This window comes from Ranitomeya variabilis, chromosome 2 (genome assembly GCF_051348905.1).
Source record: "Ranitomeya variabilis isolate aRanVar5 chromosome 2, aRanVar5.hap1, whole genome shotgun sequence".
NCBI lineage: Eukaryota > Metazoa > Chordata > Amphibia > Anura > Dendrobatidae > Ranitomeya > Ranitomeya variabilis.
In genome coordinates, this window is record NC_135233.1 from 626,906,157 (window position 1) to 626,929,498 (window position 23,342).

Sequence of the window (23,342 nt, forward strand, 5' to 3'; positions counted from 1 at the left end):
GCAGCTGCTCTCATTCCCAATCCTGGCCCTGATCACTGTGGCTGCCGCTCTCATTCCCAATCCTGGCCCTGATCGCTGAGGCAGCCGCTCTTGTTCCTTATCCCAGCCCTGATCGCTGAGGCAGCCACTCTCGTTCCCCATCCTGGCCCTGATTGCTGAGGCAGCCAGTCCCGCTTCCCATCCTGGCCCTGAAAGCTGAGGCAGTCACTCTCTGTCCCATCCCGACCCTGATCTCTGAGGCAGCCGCTCTCGTTCCCCATCCCAGCCCTGATCTCTGAGGCAGCCGCTCTCATTCCTTATCCTAGCCCTGATCACTGAGGCAGCCACTCTCGTTCCCCATCCCAACCCTGATCTCTGAGGCAGCCGCTCTCGTTCCCCATCCTGGCCCTGATCTCTGAGGCAGCCACTCTCGTTTCCCATCCTGACCCTGATCTCTGAGGCAGCCACTCTCGTTTCCCATTCCAGCCCTGATCTCTGAGGGAGCCGCTCTCGTTCCCCATCCTGGCCCTGATCACTGAGGCAGCCGCTCTCGTTCCCCATCCTGGCCCTGATCGCTGAGGCAGCCACTCTTGCTTCCCATCCTGGACCTGATCGCTGAGGCAGTCACTCTCGCTTCCCATCCTGGCCCTGATTGCTGAGGAAGTCGCTCTCATTCCCCATCCCAGCCCTGATCGCTGAGGCAGTCACTGTGGTTCCCCATCCCGGCCCTGATCGCAGAGGCAGTCACTGTTGTTCCCCATCCCGGCCCTAATTGCTGAGGCAGCCATTCCCGCTTCCCATCCTGGCCTTGAATGCTGAGGCAGTCACTCTCGTTCCCCATCCCGGTCCTGATCGCTGAGGCAGCCACTCTCGTTCCCCATCCCAGCCCTATTGCTGAGGCAGCCAGTCCCGCTTCCCATCCTGGCCTTGAATGCTGAGGCAGTCACTCTCGTTCCCCATCCCAGCCCTGATCGCTAAGGCAGTTAATTTCGTTCCCCATCCCAGCCCTGATTGCTGAGGCAGCCACCCTCGTTCCCCATCCTGGCCCTGATCGCTGAGGCAGCCACTCTCGTTCCCCATCCTGGCCCTGATTGCTGAGGCAGCCAGTCCCACTTCCCATCCTGGCCCTGATCGCTGAGGCAATCACCCTCTTTCCCATCCTGGCCCTGATCGCTGAGGCAGCTGTTCTCGTTCCTTATCCCAGCCTTGATCACTGAGGCAGCCACTTTCGTTCCCCATCCCAGCCCTGATCACTGTGGCAGCCACTCTCGTTCCCCATCCTGGCCCTGATTGCTGAGGCAGCCACTCTCGTTCCCCATCCTGGCCCTGATTGCTGAGGCAGCCACTCTCGCTTTCCATCCTGGACCTGATCGCTAAGGCAGTCACTCTCTTTCCCATCCTGGCCCTGATCGCTGAGGCAACTGCTCTCGTTCCTTATCCCAGCCCTGATCATTGAGGCAGTCACTCTCGTTCCCCATCCCGGCCCTGATCGCTGAGGCAGCCACTCTCGTTCCCCATCCTGGCCCTGATTGCTGAGGCAGCCACTCTCGTTCCCCATCCTGGCCTTGATTGCTGAGGCAGCCAGTCCCGCTTCCCATCCTGGCCCTGAATGCTGAGGCAGTCACTCTCTTTGCTATCCTGGCCCTGATCGCTGAGGCAGCCGCTCTCGTTCCTTATCCCAGCCCTGATCACTGATGCAGCCACTCTCGTTCCCCATCCTGGCCCTGATCGCTGAGGCAGCCACTCTTGTTCCCCATCTTGGCACTGATTGCTGAAGCAGCCAGTCCCGCTTCCCATCCTGGCCCTGAATGCTGAGGCAGTCACTCTCTTTGCTATCCTGGCCCTGATCGCTGAGGCAGCCGCTCTCGTTCCTTATCCCAGCCCTGATCACTGAGGCAGCCACTCTCGTTCCCCATCCCCGCCCTGATCGCTGAGGCAGCCACTCTCGTTCCCCATCCCAGCCCTGATTGCTGAGGCAGCCAGTCCCGCTTCCCATCCTGGCCCTGAATGCTGAGGCAGTCACTCTCTTTCCCATCCCGGCCCTTATCTCTGAGGCTGCCGCTCTCATTCCCCGTCCCAGCCCTGATCTCTGAGGCAGCCGCTCTCGTTCCCCATCCTGGCCCTGATCTATGAGGCAGCCACTCTCGTTCCCCATCCCAGCCCTGATCTCTGAGGCAGCCGCTCTTGTTCCCCATCCTGGCCCTGATCACTGAGGCAGCCAGTCCCGCTTCCCATCCTGGACCTGATCGCTGAGGCAGTCACTCTCGCTTCCCATCCTGGCCCAGATTGCTGAGGCAGTCACTCTCGTTCCCCATCCCAGCCCTGATCGCTGAGGCAGCCGCTCTCGTTCCTTATCCTAGCCCTGATCACTGAGGCAGTCACTCTCGTTCCCCATCCCGGCCCTGATCGCTGAGGCAGCCACTCTCATTCCCTATCATGGCCCTGATCGCTGAGGCAGCCACTCTCGTTCCCCATCCCAGCCCTGATTGCTGAGGCAGCCAGTCCCGCTTCCCATCCTGGCCCTGAATGCTGAGGCAGCCACTCTATTTCCCATCCCGGCCCTTATCTCTGAGGCAGCCGCTCTCGTTCCCCGTCCCAGCCCTGATCGCTGAGGCAGCCGCTCTCGTTCCTTATCCTAGCCCTGATCACTGAGGCAGCCACTCTCGTTCCCCATCCCAGCCCTGATCTCTGAGGCAGCCGCTCTCGTTCCCCATTCTGGCCCTGATCCTTGAGGCAGCCACTCTCGTTTCCCATCCCAGCCCTGATCTCTGAGGCAGCCGCTCTTGTTCCCCATCCTGGCCCTGATCGCTGAGGCAGCCAATCCCGCTTCCCATCCTGGACCTGATCGCTGAGGCAGTCACTCTCGCTTCCCATCCTGGCCAAGATTGCTGAGGCAGTCACTCTCGTTCCCCATCCCAGCCCTGATCGCTGAGGCAGCCGCTCTCATTCCTTATCCTAGCCCTGATCACTGAGGCAGTCACTCTCGTTACCCATCCCGGCCCTGATCGCTGAGGCAGTTACTCTCATTCCCTATCATGGCCCTGATCGCTGAGGCAGCCACTCTCGCTTCCCATCCTGGCCCTGAATGCTGAGGCAGTCACTCTCTTTCCCATCCTGGCCCTGATCGCTCAGGCAGTCGCTCTTGTTTTATATCCCAGCCCTGATCACTGAGGCAGCCACTCTCATTCCTCATCCCGGCCCTGATCGCTGAGGCAGCCACTCTCGTTCCCCATCCCAGCCCTGATTGCTGAGGCAGCCAGTCCCGCTTCCCATCCTGGCCCTGAATGCTGAGGCAGTCACTCTCTTTCCCATCCTGGCCCTGATCTCTGAGGCAGCCGCTCTCGTTCCCCGTCCCAGCCCTGATCGCTGAGGCAGCCGCTCTCGTTCCCCATCCTGGCCCTGATCTGTGAGGCAGCCGCTCTTATTCCCCAACCTGGCCCTGATCGTTGAGGCAGTCACTTTCGCTTCCCATCCTGGCCCAGATTGCTGAGGCAGTCACTCTCGTTCCCCATCCCAGCCCTGATCGCTGAGGCAGCCGCTCTCGTTCCTTATCCTAGCCCTGATCACTGAGGCAGTCACTCTCGTTCCCCATCCCGCCCTGATCGCTGAGGCAGCCACTCTCGTTCCCTATCATGGCCATGATCGCTGAGGCAGCCACTCTCGCTCCCCATCCTGGCCCTAATTGCTGAGGCAGCCAGTCCCGCTTCCCATCCTGGCCCTGAATGCTGAGGCAGTCACTCTCTTTTCCCATCCTGGCCCTGATCGCTGAGGCAGCCGCTCTTGTTCCTTATCCCAGCCCTGATCACTGAGGCAGCCACTCTCGTTCCCCATCCCGGCCCTGATCGCTGAGGCAGCCACTCTCCTTCCCCATCCTGGCCCTGATTGCTGAGGCAGCCAGTCCCTCTTCCCATCCTGGCCCTGAATGCTGAGGCAGTCACTCTCTTTCCCATCCCGGCCTTGATCTCTGAGGCAGCCGCTCTCGTTCCCCATCCCAGCCCTGATCGCTGAGGCAGGTGCTCTCATTCCTTATCCTAGCCCTGATCACTGAGGCAGCCACTCTCGTTCCCCATCCCGGCCCTGATCGCTGAGGCAGCCACTCTCGTTCCCCATCCCAGCCCTGATCTCTGAGGCAGTCAGTCCCGCTTCCCCATCCTGGCCCTGATCTCTGAGGCAGCCACTCTCGTTCCCCATCCCAGCCCTGATCTCTGAGGCAGCCGCTCTCGTTCCCCATCCTGGCCCTGATCTCTGAGGCAGCCGCTCTCATTCCTTATCCTAGCCCTGATCACTGAGGCAGCCACTCTCGTTCCCCATCCCGGCCCTGATCTCTGAGGCAGCCACTCTCGTTCCCCATCCCAGCCCTGATCTCTGAGGCAGCCGCTCTCGTTCCCCATCCTGGCCCTGATCTCTGAGGCAGCCGCTCTCGTTCCCCATCCTGGCCCTGATCGCTGAGGCAGCCACTCTTGCTTTCCATCCTGGACCTGATCGCTGAGGCAGTCACTCTCGCTTCCCATCCTGGCCCTGATTGCTGAGGAAGTCGCTCTCGTTCCCCATCCCAGCCCTGATCGCTGAGGCAGTTACTGTGGTTCCCCATCCCGGCCCTGATCGCTGAGGCAGTCACTGTTGTTCCCCATCCCGGCCCTAATTGCTGAGGCAGCCAGTCCCGCTTCCCATCCTGGCCTTGAATGCTGAGGCAGTCACTCTCGTTCCCCATCCCAGCCCTGATCGCTAAGGCAGTTAATCTCGTTCCCCATCCCGGCCCTGATTGCTGAGGCAGCCACCCTCGTTCCCCATCCTGGCCCTGTTTGCTGAGTCAGCCAGTCCCGCTTCCCATCCTGGCCCTGATCGCTGAGGCAGTCACTCTCTTTCCCATCCTGGCCCTGATTGCTGAGGCAGCTGCTCTCGTTCCTTATCCCAGCCTTGATCACTGAGGCAGCCACTCTCGTTCCCCATCCCAGCCCTGATCACTGTGGCAGCCACTCTCGTTCCCCATCCTGGCCCTGATTGCTGAGGCAGCCACTCTCGTTCCCCATCCTGGCCCTGATTGCTGAGGCAGCCACTCTCGCTTCCCATTCTGGACCTGACCGCTAAGGCAGTCTCTCTCTTTCCCATCCTGGCCCTGATCGCTGAGGCAGCTGCTTTCGTTCCTTATCCCAGCCCTGATCATTGAGGCAGCCACTCTCATTCCCCATCCCAGCCCTGATCGCTGAGGCAGCCACTCTCGTTCCCCATCCTGCCCTTGATTGCTGAGGCAGCCAGTCCCGCTTCCCATCCTGGCCCTGAATGCTGAGGCAGTCACTCTTTCCCATCCTGGCCCTGATCGCTGAGGCAGCCGCTCTCGTTCCTTATCCCAGCCCTGATCACTGAGGCAGCCACTCTCGTTCACCATCCTGGCCCTGATCGCTGAGGCAGCCACTCTCGTTCCCCATCTTGGCCCTGATTGCTGAGGCAGCCAGTCCCGCTTCCCATCCTGGCCCTGAATACTGAGGCAGTCACTCTCTTTCCCATCCTGGCCCTGATCGCTCAGGCAGTCGCTCTTGTTTCATATCCCAGCCCTGATCACTGAGGCAGCCACTCTCGTTCCCCATCCCAGCCCTGATCGCTGAGGCAGCCACTCTCGTTCCCCATCCCAGCCCTATTGCTGAGGCAGCCAGTCCCGCTTCCCATCCTGGCCCTGAATGCTGAGGCAGTCACTCTCTTTCCCATCCCGGCCCTGATCTCTGAGGCAGCCGCTCTCGTTCCCCGCCCCAGCCCTGATCGCTGAGGCAGCCGCTCTCATTCCTTATCCTAGCCATGATCACTGAGGCAGCCACTCTCATTCCCCATCCCAGCCCTGATCTCTGAGGCAGCCGCTCTCGTTCCCCATCCTGGCCCTGATCGCTGAGGCAGCCAGTCCCGCTTCCCATCCTGGACCTGATCGCTGAGGCAGTCACTCTCGCTTCCCATCCTGGCCCTGATTGCTGAGGCAGTCACTCTCGTTCCCCATCCCGGTCCTGATCGCTGAGGCAGCCACTCTCGTTCCCTATCATGGCCCTGATCGCTGAGGCAGCCACTCTCGCTCCCCATCCTGGCCCTGATTGCTGAGGCAGCCAGTCCCGCTTCCCATCCTGGCCCTAAATGCTGAGGCAGTCACTCTCTTTTCCATCCTGGCCCTGTTCGCTGAGGCAGCCGCTCTTGTTCCTTATCCCAGCCCTGATCTCTGAGGCAGCCGCTCTCGTTCCCCATCCCAGCCCTGATCGCTGAGGCAGGTGCTCTCATTTCTTATCCTAGCCCTGATAACTGAGGCATCCACTCTCGTTCCACATCCTGGCCCTGATCGCTGAGGCAGCCACTCTCGTTCCCCATCCTGGCCCTGATTGCTGAGGCAGCCAGTCCCGCTTCCCATCCTGGCCCTGAATGCTGAGGCAGTCACTCTCTTTCCCATCCCGGCCCTGATCTCTGAGGCAGCCGCTCTCGTTCTCCATCCCAGCCCTGATCGCTGAGGCAGGTGCTCTCATTCCTTATCCTAGCCCTGATAACTGAGGCAGCCACAGTCGTTCAACATCCCGGCCCTGATCTCTGAGGCAGCCACTCTCGTTCCCCATCCCAGCCCTGATCTCTGAGGCAGCCGCTCTCATTCCCTATCCTGGACCTGATCTCTGAGGCAACCGCTCTCGTTCTCCATCCTGGCCCTGATCGCTGAGGCAGCCACTCTTGCTTCCCATCCTGGACCTGATCGCTGAGGCAGTCACTCTCGCTTCCCATCCTGGCCCTGATTGCTGAGGCAGTCGCTCTCGTTCCTTATCCCAGCCCTGATCGCTAAGGCAGCCACTCTCATTCCCAATCCTGGCCCTGACTGCTCAGGCTGGTCCTGATCACTGTGGCAGCCACTCTCGATCCCCATCCTGGCCCTGATCCCTGTGGCACTTGGTCTCCATTTCCAATTCCAGCTCAGATGGCTGAGGAAGAAGATCTTGCTCCCCCAACCAGACCCTGATTTCTGCAGCAACTACTCTCATTTCCCATCTCGGCTCTGATCGCTGAGGCAGCCGCTCTCGCTCCATATCCTGGCCCTGATCACTCTGGCAACCACTCTTGTATCCCATCTTGGTTTCACTCTTTCCTCATCTTAGCCTTGATTGCTGAGGAAGCCACTCTCACTCTGGGCCTGATCGCTGCGGCAGTCGCTCCAGTTCCCTGTCCCAGTCATGAGTGCTGTGGAAGCCGATCTTATGCCCCCACCTGATCTTGATCACTGCAGTAGCTGTTCTCTTTCCCTATCCCAGCCCTGATCTCAGCAGCCGCTCTCATTCCCCATCTCAGCCCTGATTGTTGAACTTGCTCTCACTCCACCATCTGGCCCTGATCACTGCAGCTGTTCTAATTCCTTATCCCTTAACCCTAACCCTGATTGCTGAGGAAGCCACTCTCGCATCCCTACCAGGCCCTGACTTCTGTGGCACCTGCTGTTGTATCCATTCTGGCATTGTTCGCAGATGCTGTTGTTCTCTATCCCAGCCTTTGGTCACTGCAGCAGCCTCTCTCTATCCCCATCCTAGCCCTGATTGCTGTGGCAAACTCTTGTTCCCAATCCTGGCCCTGATCACTGTGACACAGTGTCTCCATTCCAATTCCAGCTCAGATGGCTGAGGAAGATGCTCTTACCCCCCAACCAGGCCTTGATTGCTGCGGCAACCACTCTCATTCCCATCTCGGCACTGATCACGGTGGCACCCACTCTCATTCCCAGTCCCGGCCCTGATAACTGTGGCAGACGGTTTCCTTTTCCAATTCCACCTCAGATGGCTGAGGAAGAAGCTCTTGCTCCCCCAGCCAGGCCCAGATTGCTGCGGCAACCAATCTCATTCTCATCTCTGCACTGATCGCTGTGGCAGCCACTCTCATTCCCAATCCTTGCTGTGATCGCTGTGGCAGCCACTGTCATTCCCATTCCTGGCTCTGATAACTGTGGCAGCCACTTTCGTTCCCAGTCCTGGCCCTGATCACTCTGGCAGCCGCTCTTGTACCCAATCCTGGCCCTGATCACTGTGGCAGCCACTCTCAATCCCCATCTTGGCCCTGATAACTATGGCAGCCATTCTCATTCCCAATCCTGGCCCTAATCACTGTGGCAGCCACTCTCATTTCCAATCCTGGCCCTGATCACTGTGGCAGCCACTCTCATTCCCAATCCTTGCTGTGATCGCTGTGGCAGCTACTCTCATTCCCAATCCTGGTCCTGATCACTGTGGCAGCTGCTCTCATTCCCAATCCTGGCCCTGATCACTGTGGCTGCCGCTCTCATTCCCAATCCTGGCCCTGATCACTGTGGCAGCCACTCTCATTCCCAATCCTTGCTGTGATCACTGTGGCAGCCACTCTCATTCCCAATCCTGGCCCTAATCACTGTGGCAGCCACTCTCATTCCCAATCCTGGTCCTGATCACTGTGGCAGCCACTCTCAATCCCCATCCTGGCCCTGATAACTATGGCAGCCATTCTCATTCCCAATCCTGGCCCTGATCACTGTGGCAGCCACTCTCATTCCCAATCCTTGCTGTTATTGCTGTGGCAGCCACTCTCATTCCCAATCCTGGTCCTGATCACTGTGGCAGCCACTCTCAATCCCCATCCTGGCCCTGATAGCTATGGCAGCCATTCTCATTCCCAATCCTGGCCCTAATCACTGTGGCAGCCACTCTCATTCCCAATCCTGACTCTGGTCACTGTGGCAGCCGCTCTTGTTCCCAATCCTGGACCTGATAACTATGGCACATGGTCTCCTTTTCCAATTCCAGCTCAGATGGCTGAGGGAGATGCTCTTACACCCTTAACCAGGCCCTGATTGCTGCGGCAACTGCTCTTATTCCCATCTCTGCACTGATCGCGGTGGCAGCCACTCTCATTATCCATCCCAGACCTAATTGCCTAAGCAGCCTCTCTTGTTCCCCGTTCAAGCCCTGAATAGTGAGGAAGCCATGTTCGTTCTTCAACACAGGAACTCTATAAACAATGGGCTCATATTTCTGCACATTTTTAGAGGGGACTCTTGTGCAGCTTCACTCCTCTTATGGATAACACAACTGTCCTTACCTAAACAATGCGTAAAAGTAACCAAATCTAAGTATGATACTGCTGGCGAGCCTTGTTCTGAACAATAAAAATCATATCCAGAATAGGAGCCAAGAAGGTGACTATTGCGGTTTCACCGAACTGAGCGGCTGACGCGTTTTTATTGTATTTTCCTCTCCTTCTCCTCACTAAACTATGATTGAAAGATGTTTGGGCTATGTGCTATGTCTGGGGCCACTAGATGTGCCCTGGGAGGTGCCACCATGTCACACCATGCTCATGGTGGTGTCGTGTTAGGAATCTTATCTTATGTAAAAGACTCCTGATGAGGCTGACAGTTGTCTCATATTCTCTAGGTGGAACATCAGCAGTTCAGAACAGTATGCTCTGCAGTATGTAGATGGCCACCAAGCCTACATCACTGAGCTGGTGAGTACTGGGCAGACGGGCGAGAGCATGGCAAAAGTCCGAGAGCAGTAGAGACTCAGACCTAAGTGATGATCACATTCCTTCATGTTCCATGTTATCTTCTCCTCATAGAACAGAATGGAAATAAAGAATGGCAGCATCCTCAAACTGACCACGTCCCCGGTGAGCGAAAACTGCAAATCCTGCCTGTCATGGTTCACCCAAAGTGCCATGTACCGCGAAACCAACCAGCAGACATGAGTTTATTGCTACTCACCGCAGAGCTGACGGATCCTCTATATACAGTACTACACCACACAGGACACATCCTCTATATACTACACCACATGGGACACATCCTCTATATCTACACCACACGGGACACATCCTCTATATGCTACACCACACGGGACACATCCTCTATATACTACACCACACAGGACACATCATCTATATACTACACCACATGGGACACATCCTCTATATACTACACCACACGGGACACATCCTCTATATACTACACCACACGGGACACATCCTCTATATACTACACCACACGGGACACATCATCTATATACTACACCACATGGGACACATCCTCTATATACTACACCACACGGGACACATCCTCTATATACTGCACCACACGGGACACATCCTCTATATACTACACCACAGAGGACACATCCTCTATATACTGCACCACATGGGACACATCCTCTATATACTACACCACAGAGGACACATCCTCTATATACTACACCACACGGGACACATCCTCTATATACTACACCACACAGTAGAGCTGACGGATCCGCTGTTCTCCCCTTTGTTATCTATGAGCGCAGTGATTGTTTTCTTCCTCTGACCTGCAGGATAAGGAGGCGAGCAGCTTGTGTCAGGGAGTTCAGAGTCATAATGTGGACGTGAGATCAGAGTCTCTGAAGAAACTCGCCGTTCTATCCTCCGATGTCACATTTGCTCAGGAATTCATTAGTCGCGATGGACTCCAGGTTCTGTCTCGGGCAGTTGAAGATGATGAGGAGTAAGGTTCAGTAAATTAGGAAAAGAATATGGCTGCTATCATTATTATTGACGGTTTACACCGTGGTATCATTGAGTTCTGTCCATGTTGTTCACCCACTGATTGTATACACCATGGTATCATTGTGTACAACCCGTGTAGTTCACCCACTGATGGTATACACCGTGGTATCACTGTGTACAGTCCATGTAGTTCACCCACTGATGGTATACACCATTTTATCATTATGTATAGCCCGTGTAGTTTACCCACTGATGGTATACACCATGGTATCATTGTGTACAGTCCGTGTAGTTCACCCACTGATGGTATACACCGTGTGTCAGGAACATGAGGTATTTGATTGTGTATTATCGCACACTGAGTTCTGCTACATCCAAGAATGGAGGACAGACATCCACTGCAAATTCAACCCCCCCCCCTTCTTTTCTCTGCCTCTGTGTATGTGAATCCTAAACCCCTCATTTCACCCCTCCCTCAAAAATTTATATGGTTCTATGCTGCGGGCAGACCACTCTCACTACCCTACTCATTCCCCCCTCCCACCTGGTACTGTTTAAAACTGGTACAGAAGCATTGGCTTCTATTGTTCTTTCAAGGTAGTATATATTGGCACAGATCAGGGCTAGAGATATATGAATAAGAATTATATATTCCGGATGTCCATCGAGGGATCTATAACTCCCTGAAACCGCTAGAAGCTAAACCCAACGAGTGCAAAGTGCGGGTTTTTCCGTAAGCGGTTCATGTAATTACTCTGTGTTTACACTTAAAAGAATCCCCATGATGTGGGGCACATTCTGATCATCGTGTCTTTCGTATACGAGATTCATACAGCGAGCTAGGTAGAAAAATGGTTGCCATAACACTAAGTAAAAGGGGAAGATTCAGCCTCTAAGTGAGGTCACCACAGAGGGAGTGCCTGCGTTTTAGGCTAGGAAATAAGTAGTGAAGCAAGCAGTCTTGACATGTATTTGTCCAGGATCTAGCTGCTATACAGACTAGTGATGCAGGTAGATATATGCTCGCCCCTCCTCCACATCACACGGCCAGTGTCATGTCGGACGCTGTTCAGACCAGGTCGTCCGACAGACAGCGGTAATTCCGCTTTTGACCACTATTTACTCATTGGCGTCTGCTAGATTTTGTCTAGCTGTTCCGGGGTTAATTTACCTGATCCTCGGATTGGAAGCTGGGCCATTTCCATGGCCTTTAAATAGTTCTCCTGATCATTGGGCGTCGCCGATTATAGTTTCTGTCTTGCGTTGTTATCTCGGTCTGGAGTGGAGAGCTGGTGGTTGGAGATTCGTTGCTGGTGGTGTATATTCCTTCGTCTTATTTACTTCCTATATTTGTGTTTATTTTGCCCTGCACATTTATAGTGTATTCCTGAGTGTCTGCGGCGTGGTGTATATTTTCCTTTATCCTTGTCTGAGCTACTGTGGGTATTTAAGTATTACCTCTTCACTGGGTGGTGGGTGGAGGTTTCAGCCTAGGGCTGAGCTCAGGAGTTAGGGTGAGGTTCGAGGCCTGAACATGCACACCATCAGTGTAAACTTCAGGTAGAGGGTCAGTCAGGATTTCCCTAGTCTTAGGGAAATTGCAGGAGCCCGGGTTATTAGCTCTCGCTCACCAAGTCTCTCCCTGACATTATAATCGGCCCAACAACAACAACAACAAAAAAAAACAAAAAAAAGAGGGGTTTCTTTTTTTTTTTTTTTTTTTGTCATGGATCCCATGACTTCCATAACCCGCCAGTTGGAGGCGCTGTCCCTACAGGTCACTGAGTTGAGGGGGCAATGCAGCAACAGGGACTAGCAGTGTCCAATGTGCAAGCTGGAGCGACAGGAAGAGTTACTGAGCCTAAATTTCCGTTGCCTGAAAAATTTGCTGGGGAATGCAGTAAATTTGTTTCTTTTCGTGAAGCTTGCAAACTATATTTCCGTATGCGCCCGATATCTTCGGGTAATGAGGCTCAGCGTGTGGGCCTGGTGTTGTCATTGTTAAGTGGGGATCCCCAAGCGTGGGCGTTTTCTTTGCCATCTGATTCTGCGGCATTTGTCTCTGTGGAGAGTTTTTTTCTTCTCTTGGGAAAATCTACGATGAACCTGACAGAATGGCTCTGGCAGAATCTAGATTACGCTCTATTCGCCAGGGGGAGCGAGTAGCAGAGGATTACTGTTCTGAATTCCGCCGCTGGGTGATCGATACCCAATGGAATGATCCAGCATTGCGGAGTCAGTTTATTCATGGGATTTCTGGAAGGGTTAAAAAAGCCCTTCTGATGTACGAGACTCCTACTTCTCTGGATTCCGCTATGAGTCTGGTTGTCCGCATTAATCGCCGTTTGCGTCAGGGGGAGCATGAGACACCGCCTATGGGAGAGGGTTTAGGTTCACATGAGGTTGCTGCAGGTGAGCCCACGGAGCCTATGCAAATCGCAGGGGTGTCACATGTCAAGCATCGAGCCCCTGAGCTCAGGAAGCAGGGACCCTGCTTTTACTGTGGTAAAATTGGTCATTTTATTAACATCTGTCCTCTGCTGCCTAAGAAAAACGCAACGGCGGAAAACTTCTGAGCTCAGAGGGTGTGGAGGAGACCAGTCTGAGCTTATGTATATCCTCCATGGTGGTTTCTCAGTGCATGCTCCCTGCTAAGGTTTTTGTTGCTGGCAGTGAGCTGCCAATTACTGTTTTTGTGGTTAGTGGTTCAGCCACAAATCTCATTAATGAGGGGTTTGCGCGCACAGCAGGTTTTAGGATTGAAAAACTGTCTCATCCTATCCGCGTGGTCACCATCAATGCTGCTCCTCTCTCTCAGGGGGAGATTACTGAATTTGTGGCTGAGGTGAAACTCCACATTGGAGTTCTACATTCTGAGCGGGTTACATGTAAGGTGCTCAGGAATCTTCCTGCTCAGGTGGTTTCGGGTTTTCCTTGGTTGTCTATGCACAACCCGGTAATTGACTGGAAAACCTCAGGACATAATTCGGTGGAGCGAGTTCTGCCAGGAGAATTGCCTGGCCACATGTGTGGCTGCGGTGACTTCAAGCGTTCCGGAGTCACTTCAGGATTTTGTGGATGTGTTCTCTGAGAAGGGTTGTTCAGAGTTGCCGCCACATCGTCCTTATGACTGTTCTATCAGGTTTAAACCAGGGGCCAAATTACCTAAAGCAAGGATGTTTAACATCTCCGGTCCGGAGAGACAAGCGTTAAAAGATTACATTGCGGAAAGCTTGAGCAAAGGGCACATCAGGCCGTCATCCTCGCCGGTGGCAGCAGGGTTCTTCTTTGTGAAGAAGAATGATGGCGGATTACGCCCGTGTTTGGATTTCAGGGAGTTGAACCAGATTACGGTTCGTGATCCATACCCTATGCCTCTGATACCAGATTTGTTCAACCAGGTGGCAGGTGCTAAGTGGTTCACCAAGCTTGACCTCAGGGGGGCGTACAACCTCATAAGAGTCCGTCAAGGTGATGAGTGGAAGACGGCTTTTAATACCCCTGAGGGTCATTTTGAAAATTTGGTGATACCGTTTGGGTTGACTAACGCACCTGCAGTGTTCCAACATTTCATCAATGATGTGTTCTCGCATGTTTTGGGGAAATTCGTTATCGTGTACCTAGATGACATTCTCATATATTCTTGCGACCGTGAGGCTCATTTAGATCATGTCAGGCAGGTGTTACAGCTTCTCAGAGAGAATAAGCTGTATGCTAAACTTGAGAAATGTGTATTTTCTGTTCAAGAGTTGCCTTTCTTGGGTTATATTGTGTCTGCTTCTGATTTTAAAATGGACGCCGCTAAGGTGCAGGCGGTGCTGCATTGGGAACGTCCTGATAACCTGAAAGCACTTCAGCGGTTCCTTGGGTTTTCTAACTAGTATAGGAAATTTATCAAGGATTTTTCCATCATTGCTAAACCGCTAACTGACATGACTAAAAAGGATACCAATTTCTCTGTTTGGCCTGAGGCTGCTGTGCGCGCATTTGAATTTCTTAAAACCAGTTTTGTTTCAGCCCCCATTCTTGTGCAGCCAGACGTATCTAAACCATTTGTTGTGGAAGTCGATGCGTCTGAGGTTGGTGTGGGGGTGGTACTATCTCAAGGCTCATCTTTGAGTGGTTTACGTCCGTGCGCCTATTTCTCCAAGAAACTGTCGTCCGCCGAACGTAACTACGATATCGGCAACAGGGAGTTGTTGGCAATTAAGTTGGCCTTTGAGGAATGGCGACACTTCTTGGAGGGGTCGGTCCATCAGGTAACTGTTATTACCGATCATAAGAATCTGCTGTATTTGGAGTCAGCCAAGAGTCTGTCCCCCAGGCAGGCTCGCTGGGCATTGTTTTTCACGCGGTTCAATTTTGTGGTCACTTACAGACCGGGGTCTAAAGACACTAAGGCGGATGCTCTGTCCAGGTGTTTTCCGGGGGGAGAACCTCGGGAGGATCCAGTACCCATCCTCCAAAAGGGTGTTGTGGTTTCGGCTCTCACTACCGAGGTTGAGGCTGAGATTGCCGAGGCTCAGGAGGAGGTACCATCTGAGCTTCCCATCAACAAATCTTTTGTTCCACTTCATCTCCGCCTAAAGGTTTTGCCGTCCTGGCTGGTCACCCAGGGGTTAGCGGTACCTTGGAGTTGGTGTCACGTCGGTTTTGGTGGCCCAAGATCCGACAGGACGTAGTCTCATACGTGTCAGCTTGTACCACGTGCGCTAGGGCTAAGACGCCCCGCTCCTGTCCTGTTGGCACACTACTTCCTCTTGAGGTACCTAGTAAGCCATGGACGGAAATCTCCATGGATTTCATCACTGATTTGCCCTCATCAGCTGGAAACATGGTCATCTTGGTGATTGTTGATCGTTTTTCTAAAATGTCGCACTTTGTGTCTTTGCCTGCGTTGCCTAATGCTAAGATTCTGGCTCAGGTATTTGTGCAGGAGGTGGTCAGACTTCATGGGGTTCCGTCTGACATCGTGTCTGATAGGGGGTCTCAGTTTGTGGCAAAATTTTGGAGAGCGTTTTGTTCACGGCTGGGAATCAAGCTATCTCATTCTTCGGCGTTTCATCCTCAGTCAAATGGTCAGACTGAGCGTATGAACCAAAATTTGGAACAGTACTTACGCTGCTTTGTCTCTGATAACCAGGAGGAGTGGTCTACCTTTCTTCCTTTGGCTGAGTTTGCCATCAATAATCACCGCCAGGAGTCGTCTGGGGAGTCTCCATTTTTTTGTGTTTACGGGCTACATCCTCAATTTTGTACCTTGAGTCAGAGGGGCTCTTCCGGCGTTCCGGAGGAGGACCAGTTAGGAACACAATTGTCATCAGTCTGGAGGAGAGTTAAACAGCGCCTGTTGAGTGTGGGTGCTAGGTACAAACGTGTGGCTGACAGTAGGCGTGTGCCAGGTCCGGACCTGAGTGTGGATGACTGGGTGTGGTTATCCACAAAAAACATAAGACTCAAAATACCGTCCCTTAAATTGGGTCCACGGTTTATTGGTCCATTTAGGGTCACCGCCGTCATTAACCCAGTTGCGTACCGATTGGAGCTCCCTACGGTGTATAAGATACACAACGTGTTCCACAGGTCTCTTCTAAAGAAGGTGGTGGGTTCTGTGGACGCGGCGCCTATGCCACCTCCAGTCTTGGTGGATGGTAATTTGGAGTTTGAAGTCTCCAAGGTGGTTGACTCTCGTGTAGTGCGTCGCACTTTACAGTACTTGGTTCACTGGCGTGGTTATGGGCCTGAGGAGAGGTCCTGGGTACCAGCCTCGGACGTTCATGCTGACCGGCTGGTTAGGTTGTTTCACCCCCGTCATCCGGACAAGCCGGGTCCTATAAGCCGTGAGGGCCCTGGGGTCCCTCGTAGAAGGCGGGGTACTGTCATGTTGGACGCTGTTCAGACCAGGTCGTCCGACAGACAGCGGTAATTCCGCTTTTGACCACTATTTACTCATTGGCGTCTGCTAGATTTTGTCTAGCTGTTCCGGGGTTAATTTACCTGATCCTCGGATTGGAAGCTGGGCCATTTCCATGGCCTTTAAATAGTTCTCCTGATCATTGGGCGTCGCCGATTATAGCTTCTGTCTTGCATTGTTATCTCGGTCTGGAGTGGAGAGCTGGTGGTTGGAGATTCGTTGCTGGTGGTGTATATTCCTTCGTCTTATTTACTCCTTCCTATATTGTGTTTATTTTGCCCTGCACATTTATAGTGTATTCCTGAGTGTCTGCGGCGTGGTGTATATTTTCCTTTATCCTTGTCTGAGCTACTGTGGGTATTTAAGTATTACCTCTTCACTGGGTGGTGGGTGGAGGTTTCAGCCTAGGGCTGAGCTCAGGAGTTAGGGTGAGGTTCGAGGCCTGAACATGCACACCATCAGTGTAAACTTCAGGTAGAGGGTCAGTCAGGATTTCCCTAGTCTTAGGGAAATTGCAGGAGCCCGGGTTATTAGCTCTCGCTCACCAAGTCTCTCCCTGACAGCCAGTCATGAAATAAGATGACATAACGAAATGTAAGTGTGCTTTTCAACGGTTATCCCATTTTATTTGTAATTGTATTGTACATATGATATTTGTCTTCTTTATAATATCTTTTTATACCTCTGTAAACACTGCCTACCTTTTTTGGAGTAAAATATAAAATTACTTGCTTGTCTCTCCCTGCTCTATAATGAACTGTCGCATTCTCTGAAGTGAATTACGCTACTAATTTGGGTTGGCTCTGGACCCATTAATAATTATGAAATCGGAGCTGGTGGTAGCATAATCTGTCCTGTGCAATTAGGAGTCTTTGAAGCGACCAGTGGCGTTGATAATTATTGTTCCTTCCTGAGTGGGAGTAGTTATATCGCCCTCGCTGCAGCATGCCCAATAGCCAGTACATAGCAGGCAGCCTTTCTGGTCACTAATTACCATAGATGCAGTACCCTGACTGACCTGAGGGTAAGGGGGGTGCCAGAGAGCTGCAAGTTCCAAACCGGAACTGGGAAATGGGATATAGATAAATCCCCTTCAGAAAGAACCAGGGGCAACCAAACAACCCCGGTTCATGACAAATTGGTGAGTGGTGGGGATGACAAAGGTATATCCTCACCGTGAACTATGACATATTGGTGGCAGCACGGTGGGATTCTTGACATATTGGTGGCAGCGGTGGGATCATAGAGCATTAGTGATCGGGTTTGAGTCATTCCTCTCACTAAAAACTTGCACAGTTCTTGCGAGGACTTGGAGCAAAAGGTTTTGGAGAACAAGCTCAGTGTTTACTAGTCCTGAGACAATAGTGTGTACTTGTGATTACCCCCTCCCTTTCTCTTTGTTTTTCTATCCTATCTTTTATTTGGCAATGATGGCCGCAAAAGGAGAAGCCTGGTACATCTAGCAGAAGAGGGACACCCTTGTTGGAGTATGCACGTACCACGGCCTGGACCCCCATGGCAAAACCAAGGCTCAATTGGTCATGGAACTGGTGCAATTTGAAGCAGACCAAGACCGGTCTCAGAGCCCAGTGGCCGCAGAAGCCAGCACAAGCTTAAATAGTGCTGCAGCAGAGATCCAACCACTGAATGCTGGCCCTACTTGCAACCAGGGTGGATTGGACCCCAACCTGCTGGCGGCCTTGGAACAACTCCCCGCCGATGACCGTGATGAACATCTGCAGCTGATCCAGCAATACCACGAGAGAGCCGAGCGGCAAGCGGTGCGGGTGCACCAGCTGGAGTTAGTCCGACTCCAGGGGCCGAAGTCGTCCCAGTCCAGTGGCGAGCCCAACAGTGCTCAGACCCCTAAACCCTGGCCAGAGCACTTTCCTGTGATGAAAAAGGTCGGAGACTTGGACACTTTTTTGAGGGCATTTGAGAAAGCCTGCAGACAGTATCGGCTGCCTGGGAACGAATGGGCCCGACACCTAACCCCTCGGCTAAGATGCAAAGCTCTGGAGGCGTTTGCTGCTCTCCCTCCAGACCAAGATGACGACTATGAGGCCATCAAGCAGGCCCTGATAACCAAGTACCAGCTTACACCTGAGGTTTACCGTAGAAAGTTCTCCAACGTGACCCACACGACAGTCATAGCGATGCGGTGCATAGACTTAGGACCCACTTTAACAGGTGGATCCAAGAACTGTCAGTGACCACCTTTGAGCAGCTGGGAGACCTGATGATCAAAAACCAATTTCTACATCTGTGCCCAGCCGAGGTGAGACAGGTCGTGATGGACCAAGAGCCCAAAGAGGCGGATAAAGCAGCGCAGATTGCCGATGCCTATGAGGTGAACCGTAAATCGGAAGTGCGGAAGCCAGTCACCACCAGCTGGAGAGGGGGTAAGCCTGCAACCAACGCCAGTACCCTGCCAGCCAACTCACCAGAGGCCCTGTCCCTGTTGCCAATAGCATCGGACCTACCACCGACCTAAGCCACACTTTTTCCTGAAAACGAACTGGTCATATCAGCGCCAACTGTCCAGAGAAGCAGAGGAACCCCCCAGCCAAGGCCCCAGGGCCGAATGCAGTAGTTCTCTTGGTGGGTGGGGCTGTTGGGAGGGTCTGTGACAATGTGCAGCATGTCACTGAGGGGGGCCATGTCGCTCAAGGCTTCAAGGACATCGGGGCTGAACGAACCCTCATCTGACCCAAACTGGCAGCCCCTGAACAGATTATTGCGGGGAAAACCCTGACTGTCACCGGGATTGTGGGCATCCGCTGTCCCCTGCCAATGGCCCGGGTGTATATAGATTTGGGTGCCAGGAGCGGGGTGAATAAAGTGAGGCTGTTCGATAACTTGCCTACTGATGTTTTATTGGGAACTGATTTGGGGAGGATGGTTGCATATTATGTCCTTGACTCCGCTCCCCGATCGAATGCTGAGGATAGAGATGGGAAATTGCATGTGTTACCTGACAATGCTTTACCGGTTAATGATGTACCTGATAACCATTTTTCTGAAAATGCCGAAGGTAATGCTGATAATGCGGATGATGAAAATGTGCATGTGTTACCTGCTAACCATTCATTTCCTAAGAATGATGTGTCTACAGGTGCAGAAGTGCTCAGCCACGTCACTCCGCGGGTGGGATGGCTGAGGAACCCCTAACAGGAGCAAGCGATGGTGATAAGAGAAATGGGGAGATGCATGGGAACTGTGAGGAAGGTGATGCCGTGCAACTGACCAGTGCCACAGAGGACTGTAACTACCCCATAAGTAGCACTGCTCCTGGGGTGTTGGGGGTGGATGGGGAGGTAGTACCCATAGCAGCGCCAGCTGATGGGTCTATGGAAATTCCCGGGGAGACAGCCTACGTAGCTGCTGTCACCCGCAGAGTGCCCGGAAAGCAGATAACGTTCTGCCTTCTGGACCCTCCTCAGTCACAGGCGTGACAGAACCAGAGATGGACCCAGAGCAGGTCCCAGAGGATTCCCGTGGGGAAGGGACACCGACATCGCTTCTGGCTTCCCCTAGCCAGGAGTTCCAGGCTGCTGTGCACTCAGATGCGAGCATGGAGAATTTGAGACACCTTGCCAAGACGCCCACCTTCGTGACAGATAAGGAGAGGGTGTTCTAGAATCGAGGGAGGTTGTACTGGGAGACAGTACCCAAAAAATCCCAAAAGGAGTGGATGAGGGAAAGACAGCTGGTCATCCCGCACCCATTCAGGGGTGAGTTTTTGCGGATTGCCCATGAGATCCCGCTCCCTGGACACTTGGGGATCATCAAAACTAAGGCCCAGCTGTCTCAACACTTCTATTGGCCCAAGATGGGGACAGATGTGACAAACTCCTGCCACACCTGTATCAACTGTCAAAGAGTGGGGAACGCAGGGCCTGCTCTTAAGGCTCCCCTGATCCCTTTGCCAGTGATAGCGGAGCCTTTTCAGAGGATTGTGGGGGACATTGTGGGCCCGCTGGCCGTCCCCAGCAGTTCTGGAAAGCAATACGTCCTCACTGTGGTAGACCGCTATCTGGTAGCCAGAGGCAGTGGCTCTGTCCTCAAATAGGGCAGATAAGGTGGCGGATGCACTGTTGGCCATCTTTTCACGGGTAGGATTTCCCAGGGAGATGCTTACCGATCAAGGGACCCAATTGAGGTCTTGCCTAATGGAGGCTCTCTGTAAGAGAATGCAGGTGAAGCGTCTGGTATCGAGTGTGTATCACCCACAGACCAATTGCTTGTGTGAGTGTTTCAACGGTACCTCAAATAGATGCTACGCATGCTGGTTGAGACCCAAGGACACGACTGGAAGCGGTTCCTCCTACACCTGCTATTGTCAGGACTCTGAACATTTTTTACCTTTTGTGCATTACTGCCCTTTTTCAAGATGGCGTCTTTGGTCTCATGTGCACTGTGTCTTCCTGCTATAAAGCTCCACCCCAGCCTTCAGTCTGTGCTAGATTATTCTGCCTTGCATCCAGCTCCTGACCTCTGATTACTCCCTGGCTATACACCTGCTCCTGTGAACCTGTGTGGTGATCCTGCTACTCTGCTCTGAGTCCCTGCTGCATACACAAGCTTCCAGTAATCCTCCTTCATCTGCTGCTCGTGTTTACTTCTATCTGCATTTGCTGGACATGTAAGCTGTTGCTGCTTTGCAATAACCTGAGACTATTAACCAGGCTTCCCTGGTTGAGCTAAGATATGTTTTGAACTGCCTTATAAGCATATCTATCTGTGTCTGGACTAGACAAGGATTTATTCGTGTCAAGTATCCTCAAGAATAACTGTGCTTCATAGACTTTCTGCTTAATTTCATTCTCCTCTGAAGTTTCCTATAGACTGCTAAGCTGCGTTTATTATTTGCACCAAGTGTTGTGGACTTGAGTTTCTCTCTGCACCTGTTTGAATCACCGTGTGATAATATAGACTTTACCACTTATAAAACTGTGTCCTGTAGTTGTCTTGTTCCACGCAAAGAGTCTCCTGAGTTATCCCCTATAATTATTACAGCTATTCGCTTACCGAGAGGTTCCGCAGACCTCGACGGGGTTCTCCCCCTTCGAGCTCCTGTACGGCAGGCAAGTCTGGGGACTCCTTGGACTGGTAAGGGAATCCTGGGAAGAGGAGCCGAACCCTTCTGAAGTGTCCATAGTGGAGTATGTCATGCGCTTCCGTGACAAAATGCAGACCTTGACGCAGTTGGTGAATGACAACATGATGCAGGCTCAGGCTGATCAGAAGCAATGGTACGACCAGAACGCACGGAAGTGGACCTACCAGGTGGGTCAAAAAGTGTGGGTGCTGGTCCCCGTACCAAAGGATAAGCTTCAGGATGCCTAGGAAGGCCCATACGTTGTCCACCAACAGCTCAACCCAGTCACTTACGTGGTCACACTTGACCATGCTCGGGATAGGTGAAAGGCCTTTCACGTCAATATGATGAAGGCCCGTCACAAAAGTGAAGCCTACATCCTACCGGTCTGCAGCCTGCCCGAAGACGGGGAGGATGACTCTCTCCTGGACATGCTGGCCCAAGCCAAGGCCGGTGGGTCCATCGAGGACATGAAGGTAAGCGCCTTGTTAACCAAACCGCAAGGGTCGCAGTTGCGGACCACGTTGGAACCCTTCCGGGTCATGTTCTCCAACCGACCTGGAAGGCCTGAGTTAGCGGTCCATGAGGAATCATGCCCCACTACGGCGAACACCCTATCGGATCTCTGATGAGGTGCAGCAGGTTATGCGCCAGGAGATCGATGAGATCTTACAGCTCAGGGTGATTCAACGGTCAAAGAGCGCTTGGGCCTCACCTGTAGTTCTCATACCAAAGAAGGATCGGACCACCTGGTTCTGCTTGGACTACAGGGGGCTCAACGCCATCACAGCCTCTGATGCACTCCCAATGCCGCACATCGAGGAGCTGCTTGAGCGGTTAGCTGGCGCAGAATATCTGACCATAATGGATCTGAGTTGAGGATACTAGCAGATTCCCCTGAGCCACAGGAGAATTCTGCCTTTATCACACCCTTCGGACTGTACGCGTCCATGGTCATGCCCTTCAGCATGAAGAATGCCCCTGCCACTTTCCAGCGGATGGTCAACCACCTGCTTCAGGGACTGGAGAAGTGTGCGGTGGCGTACTTGGATGACATTACTATCTTCAGTTCCTCCTAGGACCAACACTTGCAGCATCTTCAGGAGGTGCTCAGGCGAATTCACCAAGCCGGTCTGATCATCCCATCCATCCAAGCCGGGGAAGTGCCAGATGGGCATGAGAGAGGTCCACTACGTGGAACACCGGGTAGGCGGGAACTCCATGAGGCCAGAGCAAGGTAAGGCAGATGGGTTGTCCCACCGGGGCGAACCTGCCGAGATGCGCATGCAGGAGTACCAAGAGGGGGAGGTGTCAGGAACATGAGGTATTTGATTGTGTATCATCGCACACTGAGCTCTGCTGCATCCAAGAGTGTAGGACAGACACGCACTACAGATTCGCCCCCCCTTCTTTTCTCTGCCTGTGTGTGTGTGAATCCTAAACCCCTCATTTCACCCCTCCTTCAAGAATTTATATTTTTCAATGCTGCGGGTAGACAAGTGCAAAGTGCGGGTTTCTCCATAAGCGGTTCATGTAATTACTCTGTGTTTACACTTAAAAGAATCCCCATGATGTGGGGCACATTCTGATCATCGTGTCTTTCGTATATGAGATTCGTACAGCGAGCTAGGTAAAAAATGGTTGCCATAACACTAAGTAAAAGGGGAGGATTCAGCCTCTAAATGAGGTCACCACAGAGGGAGTGCCTGGGTTTTAGGCTAGGAAATAAGTAGTGAAGCAAGCAGTCTTGACATGTCTTTGTCTGGGGTCTAGCTGCTATACAGACCTGTGATGCATCTAGACATATGCTCGCCCCTCCTCCGCAGCACACTGCCAGCCATGAAA

General features: G+C 53.1%; 1 protein-coding gene across 5 annotated transcripts in view; it reads left to right on the plus strand.

Annotated features, from left to right (window-relative positions):
• Positions 1–23,342, plus strand: part of ELMO3 (engulfment and cell motility 3) — a 118,254-nt gene that overhangs the window by 37,594 nt on the left and 57,318 nt on the right. For 4 of the 5 annotated variants that reach the window (XM_077289038.1, XM_077289037.1, XM_077289036.1 and 1 more), the window contains 3 exons: positions 9,384–9,456; positions 9,568–9,618; positions 10,311–10,480. The exons of the other annotated variant lie outside the window; for it this stretch is intronic. In XM_077289038.1, the coding sequence (XP_077145153.1) occupies positions 9,574–9,618; positions 10,311–10,480 (215 nt within the window). In that variant the 5' untranslated portion in view covers positions 9,384–9,456; positions 9,568–9,573. The remainder of the gene's footprint in view (positions 1–9,383; positions 9,457–9,567; positions 9,619–10,310; positions 10,481–23,342) is intronic. 5 annotated transcript variants of the gene reach the window in all.